Here is a 16,445-nt window from a genome sequence, read left to right as displayed (position 1 = left end):
AGGACAATGGAGCAGAGCTGACTAGACGCCAGGCACGGCTTAAAAACGCACATCGCCTGCAAAGCGGCTTTATCTCCACTTTACAAGGGATGACCCACAGCCCAGAGAAGTTAGGAGACGAGTCCAGGGTCACCCAGCTGGTGAGGGAGAGCTAAGCTCTTGACCCTGCTCTCAACAGTAACACTGCAAAGCCAGGTCCAGAGGTCTGTCGAGGGAGGCATTTGATGAGGGAGGTTAAGAGTCGGTGAGGCGATTCACACCGTCACATGGACACAGCCAACTTGTGGATGCACTCAGAGGAGCCTGGAAACCAGATGACCGCGCTAGAGGCGCGCCGAACAGCCAGGCCTCACCACCCACCCCATTCAGGCCTTTCTCTGGCCAGCCAGGCCGCCTGGCTCCAGCAAGGCAGCAAAAGGGAAGTGGAGGCCTCCGCTGCGATCTCTCAGCTCCAGGCCTGTGTCGCATTTCCAGGCCTGGAACACAGGAGCTGCTCAGCAATCGTTGCCTGACTCCACCTGCTCCCAGAGGTTTGGCTAAACAGACCAGCTCTTTGGAATTCACATTGCTGAGAAACGATGAGAGCCAGGACCTCCTGAGGGCTTGCCCTTCACTAGACACCATCCAGGGCGCCTGCCAGCAGCGCCCTCCCTACTCCTCTTGCAGCCCAGGATTCGTGTACCATAAACACACTCGCCTCCTAGCGTTGTTGCAAGAGGAGTCTACCAGCGAAGCCTGGCACATGAGGAGCGGGATGCATGGGTTTGCACCTTCCTTAGTCACCAGTTTCCAGCTGGGGAAACTGGGGCCCTGAGAGGCTTAGGTGACTGGCCCGGGGTTGCACAGCCAGGAAGTTAGGGGGCTGACAGAGCTCCACTGTGCTCTTCCCTGTGGCCACGCAGGGGACTTTGTGATCCTCACCAGCCCTCCAGCTCAAGGCAGTCACAGGTGTGGGAAAAGCAGTCTTTCCCTCGCCTCGGCTTCCCCTGACTCCCCCTGCTGCTCCGCACCTACCTTCTCCCCCTCATAACTTCCCGTCTTGCCCAAGACTCACGATGGAGCCAGAGCCCAGATTTGCTTCCGAGAAAAGCCCGAATGGCAGAAATCCTGAGATGTCATTGACCCCAAAATCAGGAAGTGAAAGAGGATTCTGGCAAGAAGGCTCCGGGTGGAGCCCACAGAGAGAACTTGGGAAGGCTCGGGCTGTCTGTCTGCTGAACCAGCAGGTATAAGAGTCACGGGATAAGCCGAGTGGCTGCTGGGAGGGAGTCTGCAGGGCCTGGGTGGGAGCGGGAGGGCTTGGCCCCCATCTGGGGGAAACCCCCTGCCCGCCAAGGGACCTGCCTGTGTGAGGGTCTCAGAAGGCCATCCTCGGGCCTTTCCTGAGTCCCCCGTGTGCCAGGGACTTGAAGGCACTTCTCCTAAGGATGAAGAGTGGGTGATGCCCCTGGGCACACAGCTGCCAGGCATGGGGCTAGGATTCGAACCCAGGCCTCTCCTAGGTCTGTGAGCTGGGGGTTTGCAAACTAAGGACCCACAGCGTTCCTGGGAGGCCCCTCGGGCAGGTATGGAAGAGGGGGAGGGAAGAAAGGGAGAGAGGAAGTCCAATTTTGTTTCAGATGAGTGACATGGGAGCCAGAGAGCAGGCCTGGGCTGGTCACCCAAGAGGGGAGAGCAGAGGTCACAGAGACCCCAAGTGGGGCAGGTGGATGGAGAAACCTTGTCTCTGGGTCCATCTGGCCCAGGTGCCAGACCAACCGGGGCCTAGGGGAGGTGGAAGGGGAGGAGAAATTGCCTACCACAACTGTTCAGGAGAGAGGCTCTGACCTCAAGCTGGGTGGGGATGAAAACGGGAGTGGACCCAACTCTGTGGGACCCAAGTGTATACAATTTGAGGGGATCATGAATACAAAATTAGGGACTGGCTTTGGAAGGGGGTTGTGCCAGTGAGGGTCCCCAAAGCTTCAGCTTCACTTGCTTTACATTCATCTGAACAGAAGCCCAGCCCAACCAGGTACCATCGACTGAGTCCAGCAGTCAGCAGAGGAGCCTGGGCAGGGAGGGGTTAACCCTGCTGAGGGCTCGGTATCCTGGGGGGAATATAGGAGGGCTTCATGGTGGCGGTGGCATCTCCACTGAACCACGGTGGGCCCACCTCCGAGAGTGGGTGCTCTGAAGTGGTCGCACTTGAGGCTCCGCCCCCCTGAGAGGAGGGCTCCTAAAGTCTTGAGCTCGAGCTGGAGGCTTCCAATGTCATATGTGTGGATGAGGCCAAGAAGATTCTGGAGTTTGCTCGCTGCGACCTAGAATGACAGTATGTAAGGTCTTGAGTTGCTCTCCTCACTTCCCCACCTTCATCTGCCCATTTCACAGGTAAGAAAACTGAGGCCTGAAAAAGCGGAAGTGACTGACATACACTCACCTTGTGGCCAGACCCAGGTGGCTTCATCACCAGCCCTGGGCTTTGCTTTACCCACCCCCCTCTCCTAGACCAATTGCTCTGTGGTTTGCAGAAACTCGAGGTAGGACCAACCCCATAACAAAGACCTCATTTATGTCCAAGACTCTACCCATGGTGGCCCCTTCTAGCCAGTCCAGGGTCACAGGGCTCAGAAGTGGCTGTTGGGGAGGGGGGAGCACACACCCGCCCTCTTCCCTTTGAGTGTGGAGGGGAGGGAAAGAGGAGAAGGGTCAGCAGGGATGTAGAGGAAGAGGAGACCGCAGGAGGAGACGAGGGCACTGCCATACCAGGAGCCATTTCACTCACACACCCCCGTTCCTGGGAACAAATTGCACATTTGGAGTCATTTTCCTGGAAGAAAAAAAAAAAAAGCCTCTCTAAAAATATATTTTCTTTCTCACCTCATCTTGGGGCTAGAGCAGCCCAGCTGGGCAACAACCAAAAAACCCAGTGGAGGAGAGTGACCTGGAATTGGAAAAGGGGTGGGTGTGAGGGGAGAGTGAGACGGACCGAGGGGGCCGGAGACCCTCCTGACCCCACGCCGATGGAAGTGGAGAGAGCACGACCGTCACCAGGACATGTCATGCATGTTGTGGGGCTTTCCTCTTTGAGACTCACCGAGACCAGCAAAGCTCACCCTCAGGTTCCTGAGTCCCTGCGGAGGGCCAGGTAGGCACAGATCTAGGTGCTGAGGGAGCTGCCATCCCAGAGCTGGAGGTGGGCAAGGAGCAAGGACAGTCAGCCCTCCACATACGTGGATTCAGCCCACCTCGGATGGAAAATATTCAGGAAAAACAAATTCCAGAAAGTTCCAAAAAATACCAAACCTGAATTTGCTGCATGCTGGCAACTATTTACCTAAAAGCGTTTACATTGCCTTAGGTATAGTAAGTGTTAGTCGCTCAGTCCTGCCTGATTCTTTGAGACCCCCGTGGACTGCAGCCCACCAGGCTCCTGTGTCCATGAGATTTTCCAGGCAAGGACACTGGAGTGGGTCGCCATTTCCTTCTCCAGGGGATCTTTCCAACCCAGGGATCGAACCCACGTCTCCTGTACTACAGGCATATTCTTTACCAACTGAGCTGCAGGGGAAGCCCATAAGGAATCTAGAGGTGACTTAAGTAAAGTTTGTGCATGGAAGCATGGAACTATGCAAATATTTATGCTGTTTCATATAAGGGACTTGAGCCTCAGTGGATTCAGCTATCCACAGGGTTCCTGGAACCCATCCCCCAGGGGTGCTGAGAGGCAACTGTATCTGCATTCATGTGGGACTCATGGCTCCCTGCTCCGTTCCTCACTCTCTGTGTGCCCCGAGCAGGTCACTCCCCTCACCCTGGATCTCAGTCTTTTCATCTATAAATGGATCAGATCTGGGAACGCCAAACTTAATTCCCAGCTCCCAGCATGGGGCCCTGGGATGAGGCATGTCGGAGGGCAGAAGTGGGGAAGGTCTTGGACCCCTGGGCTCTGAGGAGAGGAACTCTGGGTCCAATCCCAGCTCTGCTACTTCCTGGCCAGTGACCTGAGTCCACTGTCTTCCCATGGAGTTGGAGTAACTGCTCCTTCCTCCCAGACTTGGAGGCAGGTGAACAGGTAACACAGGGCAGCACCCTGCTCAGGGCATTGGCCAAGACTGGCCATTATTCTCCAGTCATTCCCGTCTTGGTCCATTCCAGGCCCAAGGGGTGTGGGCCGGGGAACCCTCCTGAGCCTGAGAGACAGAGGCTGACCTAGCCCTGGCACAGGACAGGTGTGGTCTCCGGGGAGTCCCTGGTGCAGCTGCACCCCAAGACACATCTCCACCCGGGGCTCCGAGGAGCATCAGGAAGTTTCCTGGAGTCCTGGCAAGGGGGCAGCTGGTAGGGGTGGCAAGGCCAAGCTCTCTAAGGCCAAGACAGAGCAGGGTAGCATGTGCCTCACAGGAGAAATGAGAGAAATGGGCCTTCTGATTTGCCCAGAACCATCCTGGCCTACACCAGTTTTCGTGCTGAGTATTAGTTATCCACAGCTGTGTAACGGATGACCCTCAGCACAGCCGCTTAAAACAGCGATACGCACTATCTCACCCAGTTTCTGTGGGCCAGGAGTTCAGCGGCGGCTGGATAGGTGGTTCTGGTTTGGGGGTCTCCCATGAGACTGCAGTCAGGATGTCATAGAAGGCTTGAAGAGGGCTGGAGGTTCTGCTTGCAAGTTGGCAAGTGTGACTGGTGTGTTAACCCTGGTCAACAGCAGGGGCCCTCAAGTCCCTATTACCGGTCTTGCCACAGAGTGTCCTACAAGTGTCCCAGAGAGAGCGAGCTGGAGCTAGTGTCTTGTGTGGGGGAAGTCACACCCTGCCCTTTGCACAATGTCTTATTGTTTGCAGGCAGCCCTCTTCCATGCAGAACACATGAGGATAAGAACATCAGGAAGTGGGGCCACCTGGGAGGCTGTCTCCCCATGAGGCAGTAATTCCGTGCAACCACTTTCATGCTTAACATTGTCCCAGTTTAGAGGATAAATTAGTCACCCTTAGTGAAAATTCCAAGGTCTCCAACATAGCCGGGAAAAATAGGGCAATAATAATAATAGTACCAACTTTCATGTGTGGCTCGCTATGTGCCCAGCTCTGTGCCAAGTGTTTCCAGAGTGCCCTAGGAGGTAGAAGGACTATTATCCTCCTGTGTAAGAGGATAAATGACTCACAACAGTCCCAGAGGGCTGGTAGAGCTGGGATTTGAAGCTAGGCACCTGTGGGTCATAAAAAGACTCGGAAGTTTCCATTGTATGAAAGCTTGGATGCATAAGCCAGAGATATAGCCTCTAAAGAGGCGCTAGGGCCCTGGGTCACATTAACAGAGGCTTGGGGCCACCCTCTATTTTGGGGGGCTCCAAAATCATTGTTCTTGCCTGGAGAATCCCAGGGACGGGGAAGCCTGGTGGGCTGCCGTCTCTGGGGTCGCACAGAGTCAGACACGACTGAAGTGACTTAGCAGCAGCAGCGGCAGCAAAATCACTGCAGATGGTGACTGCAGCCATGAAATTAAAAGTCGCTTACTCTTTGGAAGGAAAGTTATGACCAACATAGACAGCATATTAAAAAGCAGAGACATTACTTTGCCAACAAAGGTCCATCTAGTCAAGGCTATGGTTTTTCCAGTGGTCATGTATGGATGTGAGAGCTGGACTGTGAAGAAAGCTGAGCACCGAAGAATTGATGCTTTTGAACTGTGGTGTTGAAGAAGACTCTTCAGAGTCCCTTGGACTGCAAGGAGATCCAACCAGTCCATCCTAAAGGAGATCAGTCCTGGGTGTTCATTGGAAGGACTGATGTTGAAGCTGAAACTCCAATACTTTGGCCATCTCATGCGAAGAGCTGACTCATTTGAAAAGACCCTGATGCTGGGAAAGATTGAGGGCAGGAGGAGAAGGGGACGAAAGAGGGTGAGATGGTTGGATGGTATCACCGATTTGATGGACATGAATTTGGATAAGCTCTGGGAGTTGGTGATGGACAGGGAAGTCTGGCTGCTGCAGTACATGGGGTCACAAAGAGTCGGACACGACTAAGCAACTGAACTGAACTGGGGCCACCCTGCTCACAGGACCAGCTCTCTGGCCTCATACCAACCCTGTGAGAGTGGCAGGGCCAGGCAACCCTGCCAGGTGACAGTTGGGGAAACAGACTTGCCAGAGGTTACCTGTGAGTCCAAGGCAAAGCTGTGAGCCAGATACACTGCCATCCCAAGCCAGAGTGAGGGACTAGCCATCTGCCCAGCAGAAGCTGGGGAGGGAGGGAAGTGGAAAGCTTAGTCTTAGGGCACATGCCAGACTTCAGGTCTCTGGATGGAACTCTTCACTCCTGAGCCCCCAAGCCAGGGAAAAGCCATTCCAGCCCTCACCTTGGACCCTTGAGCCCTTAGGCTTCTATAAAGCTTTCTTTAGGCAGCAGCACCCTCGTGTGGCTACTGCTGGTAACTACATGAAGCCGCAGGTTTCCTCCCTGTAAAATGCTTCCCTCTCGAGCGCCTCCTGCCTGCACGTAAGTCCCTTCAGTCCTATCTGACTGCCACCCCGTGGACTACTGTAGCCCGCCAGGCTCCTCTGTCTAGTGCTTCACGCTTCTCCAAAAACTCAACTAGAAAAGAGAGACCAGCTACCCCTGGAGCTGATGGAAGATGGCATGGACAGAGCACTGAACTTGGTTTCAGGAAACTTCAGATAAAATCCTTACTAGGTTATTGAGTCACTGTGTGGCTTAGGTCTCAAACGCCTCACCTGAAAAATGGGCTGATAACGTCTACCTTATCTTATGGCCTGACTTCCTTGGTGGGTCAGATGGTAAAACATCTGCCTACAATGCAGGAGACCCAGGTTCAATCCCTCAGTCAGGAAGATCTCCTGGAGAAAGAAAGAAAGAGAAGTCACTCAGTCGTGTCCGACTCTGGAACCCTATGGACTGTAGCCCACCAGGCTCCTCCATCCATGGGATTTTCCAGGCAAGAGTATTAGAGTGGGTTGCTATTTCCTTCTCCAGGGGATCTTCCCAACCCAGGGATTGAACCCAGGTCTCCTGCATTGCAGACAGACACTTTACTCTCTAGGCCACCAGGAAGAGTAGCCTCCTGAAGAAGGAAATGGCAACCTACTCCAGTATTCTTGCCTGGAACATTCCATGGATGGAGGAGCCTGGTAGGCTACATACAGTCCATGGGTTCGCAAAGAGTTGGACACGACTGAGCGACTTCACTTTCACTTTATCTTATTGCCTAAGGCATTCAAGAGGATCAAAGGCATCCAAATACGAATGTGCTCTGTAACCTGTAAAGCCCTGTGATCCAGTGAAGGATTGTTATACAAAGTGGGATGGAAGGACTCTGTTGTCACCAAAGTGCAATGGAGGGACATGTTGGAGGGACTCATGATGGAGGTCTCTTGTAAGACCAAGAATGTCAGTCTCCATATGGTTGGCAGCCCAGGACCTCACATCCTTGGATGGACTTGTTAGCAGCTGGTACTGGCAGTCAGTCAAATAATGAGGTTCAGCCTGCGCCCTGAAATGCAATCCTGCAGAGGGAGGGGTCCACCCCAGCCCCAGTCCCTCCCACGAGATGCCAAGGGAAAAAGCTTCAGGCCAAGCACTGGTTTGACCCAAAGACTTGCATCAGAACCCAGCACTCATTTCCATATCCACAAGATGAGAACCACCACATTCCTTGCAGGACTGCTGTGAGAAATGAAAGAACATGTAAAAACTATCTCTTGCGTGCCTGGCCCAGAGTTAAGTTTATGACGAATGACTTTACGTCCCCGGTGGCTCACATGGTAAAGAATCTGCCTGTAATGTGGGAGACCCAGTTTCGATCTCTGGGTCAGGAAGATCCCCTGGAGAAGGGAATGGCTATCCACTCCAGTATTCTTGCCTGGAGAATTCCACGAGCAGGAATTTTGACTCCATGGAGTCAAAAAGAGTCGGACACAACTGATCGACTAACACTTTTTAACTTCTTTACATAATGGACAAGGATTGTTTGGTTCACCAAAACCTGTGCACAAACATTTGGAGGAGTGCTATTAAAAGGTAAAAAACGATAGATATCATTTATTGCACCCATGTGCCAGGCACTCTGCTAGGCTACGTAATTCAGTTCATCCTCTCAGCCAAACTTGGACATGAAGTACTGTTTTCCCCAATTTCACAGAGAAGAAAGTTTGGACTCAGAGAGATGACCCAGGTAATAAAGGGCAACTGGGATGAAAACCTGTATTTTTCTGACCACAAAGGCCTCAAAGACACAGGGTTGAAGTTAAGATGATGGAGGTATCACATTTCCAACCTAGCACCTTGCTTTCTTACCACTAAAAACACAAAACATTTCTCTAAATGCTGAGTAAAAGGAGAGGGGGAAAAAAGTACAAAATCTAAGTATAAATAGTCCAGGTAGAAGAGAAAACCTACATGAGTAGCTCTTAAGGTGCAGGCACTTGACATGTTTATTTTCACTTTTTGCCCGAGTCCTAGCTGCAACACGAGGAGTCCAATCCCCCAACCAGGAATCGAACCCACGTACCCTGCATTGGGAGCATAGTCTTAACCACTGGACCACCAGGGAAGTCCCTTGACATGTTTATTAACAATTCCATCTTACTTCAGCTTCATGAGGTATTACTTCAATCTTAGAGAAAAGGAAACTGAGGAACAGAGAGACAAAAGTACCACCTCAACATCACAGACTGTAGACTCATGGGAGAGAAAGAAATCCAAGCCTCTTGTTTTTGCCTGCTTTGTTCACGGCCTCTGCAAAGGTCCAGTAAAACCGTAATTGTCTAAAAGCTGTTCATGTTCCATGATGTAAGAACCACTTCACATACACGCAACTGATGGCCTTCCATCCATTTCCAGCAAGGAATTCAGTTCAAGATCAGGTAAAGGGACTCCCCCGGTGGTCCAGTGGTTAAGAATCTGCTTCGCGATGCAGGGGATGGGGGTTCGATCCCTGGCTGAGGAACTAAGATCCCACAGGCCACAGGGCGACCAAGCCCGCACACCTCAACTACTGACCCCTTGCGCTGCAACTAGACAAGTCTACATGCCCCAACGAAAGCTTCTGCGTGCCACAGGCAACACAACCAAATAAATATACAAACACTTAGAAAGATCAGGTTAGGGTTAGGGAGCCACACTACTCCGAGTCGCACACACCCCAGCATGCTCTCTCTATGGCCTCGGAAGAGAGTTCGGGAAGGACTCCATTACAGCTGCCAAGGCAAAATCAGGTTCTGGACTTGAACCCTCCACTGGCTCAGCTCCTTTCCCCTCCGTTTCTTCTCAGACCACAGGGGCTGCTAGTGACCGTCCCTCACCCTTGGGAGGGGACCCTGGGAAGTCCCTTTTCCATCTACCCTGAGGCTCCACTTCCAGCGCCCCTGGCGGAGCCCATCCTGTCGTTGCCAACCAAGTTTCAGTGGTGGTTTTCTGCCAAAGCTGCTCCTGGAGCAAAGATGGTAAAGAAGGGGAAGGGGGCATCTTCAGGCACACACGGTGGGTCTTTCAGTGGGCTAGAGTCTCCTGAACTCACTGCTGGAAGAGGTCCCCAGTGTGATGCTAAGAAGAATGAGCTAGGGACAGCAGGCCAGCCTGGGCCAACCTTGGTGTGAGGACACAGAAGGGCGGGGTGCAGACAGGAGCAGCCCAACCAGGGGAAAGGAAAGGGGACCTCAGGGCTGGAAGGCCTTCCCTACCGCCCTGCCTCAGAAAATGAGGAGGAGACATTTAGCTTAGCCAGGAGACATTTATAATCTGTTGGGTTCTAATACAGGCCCTTTGGGCTCGCAACAGGTGCAGAGCCCAGAGAGTGCAAATGAAGAGAACCAGGTGGAGAGTGGGGTCAGGCCTTTTGAGGATGCTCCCTGTCATGGGCACCCAAGAAGGTGAATTTTCTGATTTTTCAAAAGAAGTTGGACATCGCGACGCATGTGGGATGTCTTTGATAAACCCTCTCACAAGACAAAAACAAAACAGAAAGAAAGAGACACAAACAAGAAAAGGGTTGTCTGCTCTGGGGCACTATATTGGAAAAAATAATAATAGTAATAAAGCACAAACTCAGATTCCAAAGTTCTGTATTTTTCAAAATAAAGATCACACATTGTTTAGAGACAATCTACACAAGAGTTACAAAAAATAGTTGCCCAGGCATAAGCATACACAGGTTTGTTAATTATACACATATGGTTACAAGTGTGCTTGCAAAAAAGTTCATTGGAAATATACACAAGGCTCTGGAAATGTACACCGTGTAGTGTTACAATTCTATATTCAAACAAGGAAAATTGACAGTATGTTACATTCACTTACAAGTAGACAAAATGCAAAATACAGTTCATCTTCTGTACAAAAAGGAAGGGCAATTCACACTTTACAAGGTGAGAGGGGCTCTGATTGTAAGGAAAGTTAGGGCGGGGTTGAACTTTGCACGTCCTTTTGACTGTCACAAAATAAGCAAAACATTACTTTTTTAGGATTAAAAAAAAAAAACCACTAGTGTGAACTGAATCATCTTGAATAACATTTAGAAAGGATCTCGCTACTATCTGACTAGGTGACAAATAAAACCAAGCTATTTTTTTTTCTTTTTAAAAGTTAACTAGGCTGTATAAAGAACATTTATTCCTTCAAAAGAAAAAAAAAATTTACTTCTGGTTGAAATTACAATTTACAATATACAACACTATATGCTACGACCATAAAAGGTGTGAATATACACTGAATGCACAGGGCTGGCTAATTTTCTTTTCTTACCAAAAAACGTGTTTATGTTGATTCAAACTTCTCCACATTTACATTACAGGTATACAAATGTACAATTGTACAATCAAAAGTATGTTCGACTACTAGGGTACATTATAGATACAGATTAGACATCAAAACAAGAAAATACTACAAATTTGTATATATGCAAAGTCTACACCAAGTATACACTATATATTTATAGAAGCAAGACCAAAAGCAGAGTTGGATTTTTTTTTTTTTTCTCATGCTAAATAATCAGATTTTTGCCTTTCAACGTTAACAGAAAAAAATCCAGTAGGCAGTAAACAATCATACCCGCCCGGCCTTGAAAGACATTCTGGGTGCTCACATCTCCTCCTCACAAAACGGACTACACTATTTTCTTCAGCATAATAGTCTCCAAAAAAGGCAATTTTCAGAAGTTTCATAAACTTAATGTCATAAACTGAGGCTTTTGCAACTCTGAAATGATTTTCATTATATATATATATTTATATATATATATTTTTATAAACATTGTTAAATGCCAGTTTGGGGTCATTTAACTAAAATTCAGACTTCTCAGGGTTTTTTTTTGTTTGTTTTTCTTTTTTACTAAAATGAGGACGTGGGGAAGAGCTATTTTCAAAACTTGCCAGTGAGGCAAATGAGTTAAAAACCTTTTTTCTTTTTTTTTTTTTTTTAACTTTTTTGTTAAACCAACCACCCTGAAAGTTTCCACACGTGGAATATAGATACAACATTGAACAAAATACGTGGCCTCCCATGTACACTGGTTACCTATGTACAAGTATCCTATACACCAGTAAAACAACAGGGCAATTAGTCAATTAAAAAAAATAATTAGTACATGTTATGTGTAATAAAATTAAACAAATTTACAAAGGCTTTTCCTCTTGTGGATTTGATTCCTTTTTTTGGGAGGAGAGGGTAATCCTGGAGCAACCATTTACCCATTTTTGGATTCTACACTGGAACATTTCTGGTTGCTGGCTGGATTCACCAGTGGGCCAGTGAGGTCAGTGGGAATGAGGGCATGGGCGACACTGCCTCAGATAATGCCATTAGGGGGGCCGCAGATGGGCCCTAAGTCAACGCCATTCTTCATGTAGTATTTCTCCAGCTTGGCCAGGATGTGCTTGCCATAAGTATACTTGCGAAGAGTCGCGATGTGGGGCCGGATCTGCGGAGAAAGCACAGTCTGTGTTACTCTGGCCTGGGACAGGCTCAGGGGGCTCCAGGGTAACTTGCTCCTGGACACCATGAGGTGCCCACAGGTACACATACCCCACAAGCAACATCTTTCACTAGCTCAGCCTGAGCACTTGAATTCACGAGCTACACTGACCCAGCAGATGAGGAGAGCGGCTCCTGTCCTGAGCGCTAATGCAGGATGTGAGGGCTCTGGAGGTCGGACAACCACAGACCACTTCCAGGACAGCGTGTGGAGACTGCGCATCCCGTGACACGACCACACCATCCATCAGCGGACGGCAGCCCCTGAGGGAGCCTCTCAGCCCCACGGCTCTCCTGAGCAGCAGGGGCTGCTTTCTGGGGACCACGAACCCTTGCCCTCATCACCTGACCCTGCTCTCCAGTTCACAGCGAATCACAGAAAGCTACTAATGATAACAATAAAAACAATAAACACGAGCCAACAACCTTTCATTTTGAAGCCTCGTAAGAGAGGTGTGATTATCCTCATTTCAATGATGAAGACATGGAGGCACAGTGGTGAAGTCACTCATCTAAAGTCCAACAGCCGCCCACTGTCTGGCTGCTCCCCTCACAGCTCTGCTCCAGCCTCACCCTTCACCTTAGCCCTACGAGCATCTCTTCTGTTCCCCGCCGCCCGCCCCCCCCTACCCTGGGGCAGACCCACACCCGCAAGTCCTGTGCATCCTACATAACTCGGGAGGTGCTTCCTCTCTGGAACCACCTCTCCTTGTTGGTGACCTCAAAGACCCTTCTACATACCTCAGCTACAACACACTGCATTCAGAATCATTTGTGGAACCACCAACATGCCACAAAGACAGTGAAGACCCACAACATTGACCTGCTTCCCCATCATAGCTCCCCAGTTACTTACTCAACGCAAGACAACATGCCAGGGAAGATGGACACTCTCAAGCCTGAATGTTCCATGCAGACTGTTTTGTCTGTTTAGTTGTGCCCTCAAAGCAAGGAAGGGTCAGGTGGCTCCAGAAACCACTTCTGTAACCCACACAGGACACAGACCCATATTAGCTTTACACTCTCACCTATGAGCCAGCCTGGGAAACTGGGCACAGTCCTTGGCTCGAACTCTGAGCTGTGGCACCCAGACCATTTACCTAACCTTCCTAAATAAACTCACTTGCAGAAAGGACACCACACTTCCATCTGGGTTGCAATCATGACTACATACACAGCTGACACTTCGGTCCTTAGTACTCGAGGCCCCAGACCCCTTGCTTTTGGCAGCTCTCCAAAAGCTGCCTTCACACCTGTCTGTCCCCAGGACTGGCTCACTGATGAGTCCGGCCACTTAACCTTTACATCTGTCCTCTTCTAGACAAACACCAACCATGTGCATATACAACACTGCTGAACTCCATCTTCCACTTGATTTAAAGGGAAATGGAAAGCAACCTGGTCCCCTGTCAATGCTCCCTCTTCCTAAAATGGGTATGCCTAGCTGTGAAAAAGAGCAGAAGTCTTAGGCTTTTCAGATTCTTAGGACTCCCCCTCCTCTCTCAACTCCCTCAATCAAACCAGCGGCGAAGCCCCATTCTGTCCACTTCTCTTGAATCTCAAAACCGCCACTCCCCTCTTGGCTTAACTATTTCAACAATCCCCTGTCCAGCCCTCAACTCCCTCCTTTCCTCCAAGGTACTCATTGGCCAGGACCATTATTTGAAATGTAAATGTGATTCTGGCACCACAGCCCTGTCCCACTGAACTTGCTGTACTTCTCCATCTAAATACACCACCTTGTTTCCTGCTTCCAAGCCTGCACACACTAGGTTCCCTCCACCTGGAAAGGTTCAGGGCTTTTTTCAAATATCGCTCTCACAGGGAGCCTTCTCTGTACCCCCACATCAGAAGAGGCACCCTTGCACATTCTCACAGCCCTCCCCAGTATTTCCCCAGCATCAGTTTAACTGTCCACAACACTGCAGGGCCTACCAACACAGTGCCCTGGTGAAAGGAGCACGTGTGCTTGTAAGTATCTGGTAAATGGATGAACTCCCAACCTGCTGTGTCTCCTACATTCCCTCCGCCCTCACCAGCATCTTGACAGCCCCATCTGAGTCTCACAGCTTAAGGACTCTGGACTCCTCAGCCTTCAACTGCCATCGCCAACACCAGCATGGTGTTTTGTTTTGAACTGGAGGTTGGTGGGTGCCTCGTCTGGCTCAGAACTTGAGTCCAGAGTAAAGAGTCTCATTACCGAACTCTGTTCTCAGAGAGGGCAAGTGGCTCATCACTGCCAGACCACGGTCACCCCCTCCATCGAGAAGGACTGGGTGAATTCAGAGCCCAAAGGCTGAGGGTTCAGATGGGCAACACCCAAGGCTCGAGGTACTGCCTCCCGCAGACACAGTGCGGCCTGCACACCTGCCTGGGGTCTGGCTGGGCTTCCCCGGCCCCGTGGTCTGTGTGGGGCCGGCTGGACCTCCTCCATGACAGCTCTGAGGCCGCGAGCCTCTTCATGCGCTTTCTGTGTCAGCTCCCACTCACAGCACACAGCACCTCAGATTTCTGTCCCATTTTTTCCTGTCTACCTCCTCTGTAGCCTGGACTTCTCCTCCTACAAAGTCTCCCCTCAAAGGCGTGAGCACTTACGCTCATGTCACCCTTCCCCACATGTGCTCTGTGGGCAGTGCTCAGTCTCAGCTATCTCTGTGCTGGCAGCTGGCACACAGAGGGCACCAGGTCAGTGTGCCAGACCAGGTGCTGCCTTAGGCGGGAGCTTGTTCAGTAACGGTGGTGGAATGAATGATGAGAGAGAGGAAAGGAAATAAGGTAAGGAGGCTGATCTGCTAGACTGAGAAGCTGGTCTCCTGGGAGCCATCAGGTAGAAGCGTGGCCTGAAGACTGGGAGGGGACTACCCACAAAGACTGACTTTAACATTCACACCAGTGAGTTACTGATGGAGGGGCAGCAAACACAGGGACAGCAGCCACTCCAGATAAAAGGAAAAAGAAGTCACAATCCAGTGAGAAACTGTGCAAGAAGCAAGATGCCCACCCTCCTCTGTATTGCAGAACTGAGAAGAAGCGAGGGCCGGCTCCTCCTCTCTGATTGAGACCTGCACAGCCTGGCCTACCTTGTGCATGACGATCTTCCTCTGGGCTGGCTCTGCCACGTCGATCATCTTCTGGACCACGTAGTTAGCGTACTGGTCCTTCATCATGGTGTATAAGGCACTGTGGGGACCGTCATTCATGGTGCACACCTCGTCGATAAGCACAGCGCGCTCTGTGCGGGAGGCGTGAGTGACACACTTCTCCACAACATTGCTGTAAGGAGACAAATCCAGGGCCAAACCTTAGAGGGACCTCGTTGGGCTGTGCTTATTTGGCCTGGGCTCTGACCTCAAGGTCAGCAGCAAATGAGGCTTCTTGGAAGATTAATTCCTCATCTGTTTGGCTCTATGAGACCCTATCTTTGCCATCTGCGATCTCCAACGTCAACAATGGCCAAGCACAGGTCATAGAGGGTACCAGACCCAACCATCTAACAGGGGAGGGTAAACCCAGGTAAGTAAAGGTTCATACAACTGGTTATGAACTGAAAATGGGTAATGAACATAATTTCAACAGGCATCAACATCTATCAATTCTCTCCTCACCTCTGTGAGCTTAATGGGGCCAAGAACAAGTTTCTCTCACATCTAGATCCCTAGTGCCACGCACAGAGCTGGGCACTTAAGAGAGGCCCTACAGACTTGCTGAGTGAAGGCAGACACAAGGAGAAACCACAGTCGTCAGTCAACTACTTCACACTGTCTCTTAAGAACAAGAAGGACCCCCAGGTGTGTTGGCATTTCTAAACACTTCACAGATGTCTCAACCTCGGAAAGGAAAAAAAAAAGAAATGTGGTTACTTTAAATCAGAGTTCCTCTACAATCCAGAGGGACTGACTGCAGAGGCTGATTAAATCACATCCAGCCATGCTAAAGGGCGCTCCTCACCCAGGAGTGACTGATTACTCATGAATGTTTGCTTGTGTACGTCAGCAGTACTCTGCTTCTGTGCCTCCATGGGTATGAGGAAGTTGTGTGATGTCTAAGAACAAGAACAATACTTATTCTTTGTATTTGTATTACTGGAGCCAATACTTGGCAGAGAGAACATTTGTTAAGTGGGCGGCTGAACACTCTGCAATGATTTCATGAGTGGGGGAAGAGCTGCTCTGGATCACAGAACACTCAAGTAGAAAAGGAACTTTCAAATCTAGCTAATGCAGAAAGCGCTTTTCTGACCATTCTGAAAGATGCCCATTTAGCCTCTGCATGAGAATTTCCAATGATTTGGAAGCAGTTCTGGGGCAACCAACCATGTGAGTGAATGGTTCTCTTAAACATTCTTTATATACTAAAATAAAATGTGCTTCCCTGAAATTTCACCCATTTGTCTTAATTTTGCCTTCAGCAGCTGAAAAAAGGATGTCTACACCTATTCTAGGAACACCAGAAGGCAAGAGATAGTGTCTCACT

The 16,445-nt window shown here is 50.1% G+C and overlaps 1 protein-coding gene, 1 long non-coding RNA gene and 1 other non-coding gene across 28 annotated transcripts in view; all 3 read right to left on the bottom strand.

Moving 5' to 3' along the window:
• On the bottom strand, positions 1 to 5,353 carry LOC123332213. Its single transcript, XR_006549005.2, has 4 exons — positions 4,531 to 5,353; positions 3,080 to 3,172; positions 2,749 to 2,812; positions 1 to 2,303 (listed from the first exon to the last, which is right to left on the bottom strand). It is a non-coding gene; the product is annotated as an uncharacterized LOC123332213 (long non-coding RNA).
• A 4,696-nt stretch (positions 5,354 to 10,049) lies between these two features.
• The window catches only part of PUM1 (pumilio RNA binding family member 1), a 128,508-nt gene continuing 122,112 nt past the window's right edge, over positions 10,050 to 16,445 (bottom strand). For 25 of the 26 annotated variants that reach the window (XM_044938003.2, XM_044938002.2, XM_044938009.2 and 22 more), the window contains 2 exons: positions 15,053 to 15,245; positions 10,050 to 11,919 (listed from right to left, as the gene is read on the bottom strand). In XM_044938003.2, coding sequence (XP_044793938.1) covers positions 11,788 to 11,919; positions 15,053 to 15,245 — 325 coding nt within the window. In that variant the 3' untranslated portion in view covers positions 10,050 to 11,787. Of the gene's footprint in view, positions 11,920 to 15,052; positions 15,246 to 15,577; positions 15,800 to 16,445 lie in introns of those variants that run through there. The other variant, XR_006549004.2, reaches the window with a different exon arrangement.
• LOC112583089 lies at positions 14,132 to 14,216 on the bottom strand. Its single transcript, XR_003107437.1, has one exon. It is a non-coding gene; the product is annotated as a small nucleolar RNA SNORD103/SNORD85 (small nucleolar RNA).

Source organism: Bubalus bubalis, chromosome 2 (assembly GCF_019923935.1).
Source record: "Bubalus bubalis isolate 160015118507 breed Murrah chromosome 2, NDDB_SH_1, whole genome shotgun sequence".
NCBI lineage: Eukaryota > Metazoa > Chordata > Mammalia > Artiodactyla > Bovidae > Bubalus > Bubalus bubalis.
The sequence above is the reverse complement of the archived record's forward strand: the minus strand, read 5'-3'. Positions and strand labels throughout refer to the sequence as shown.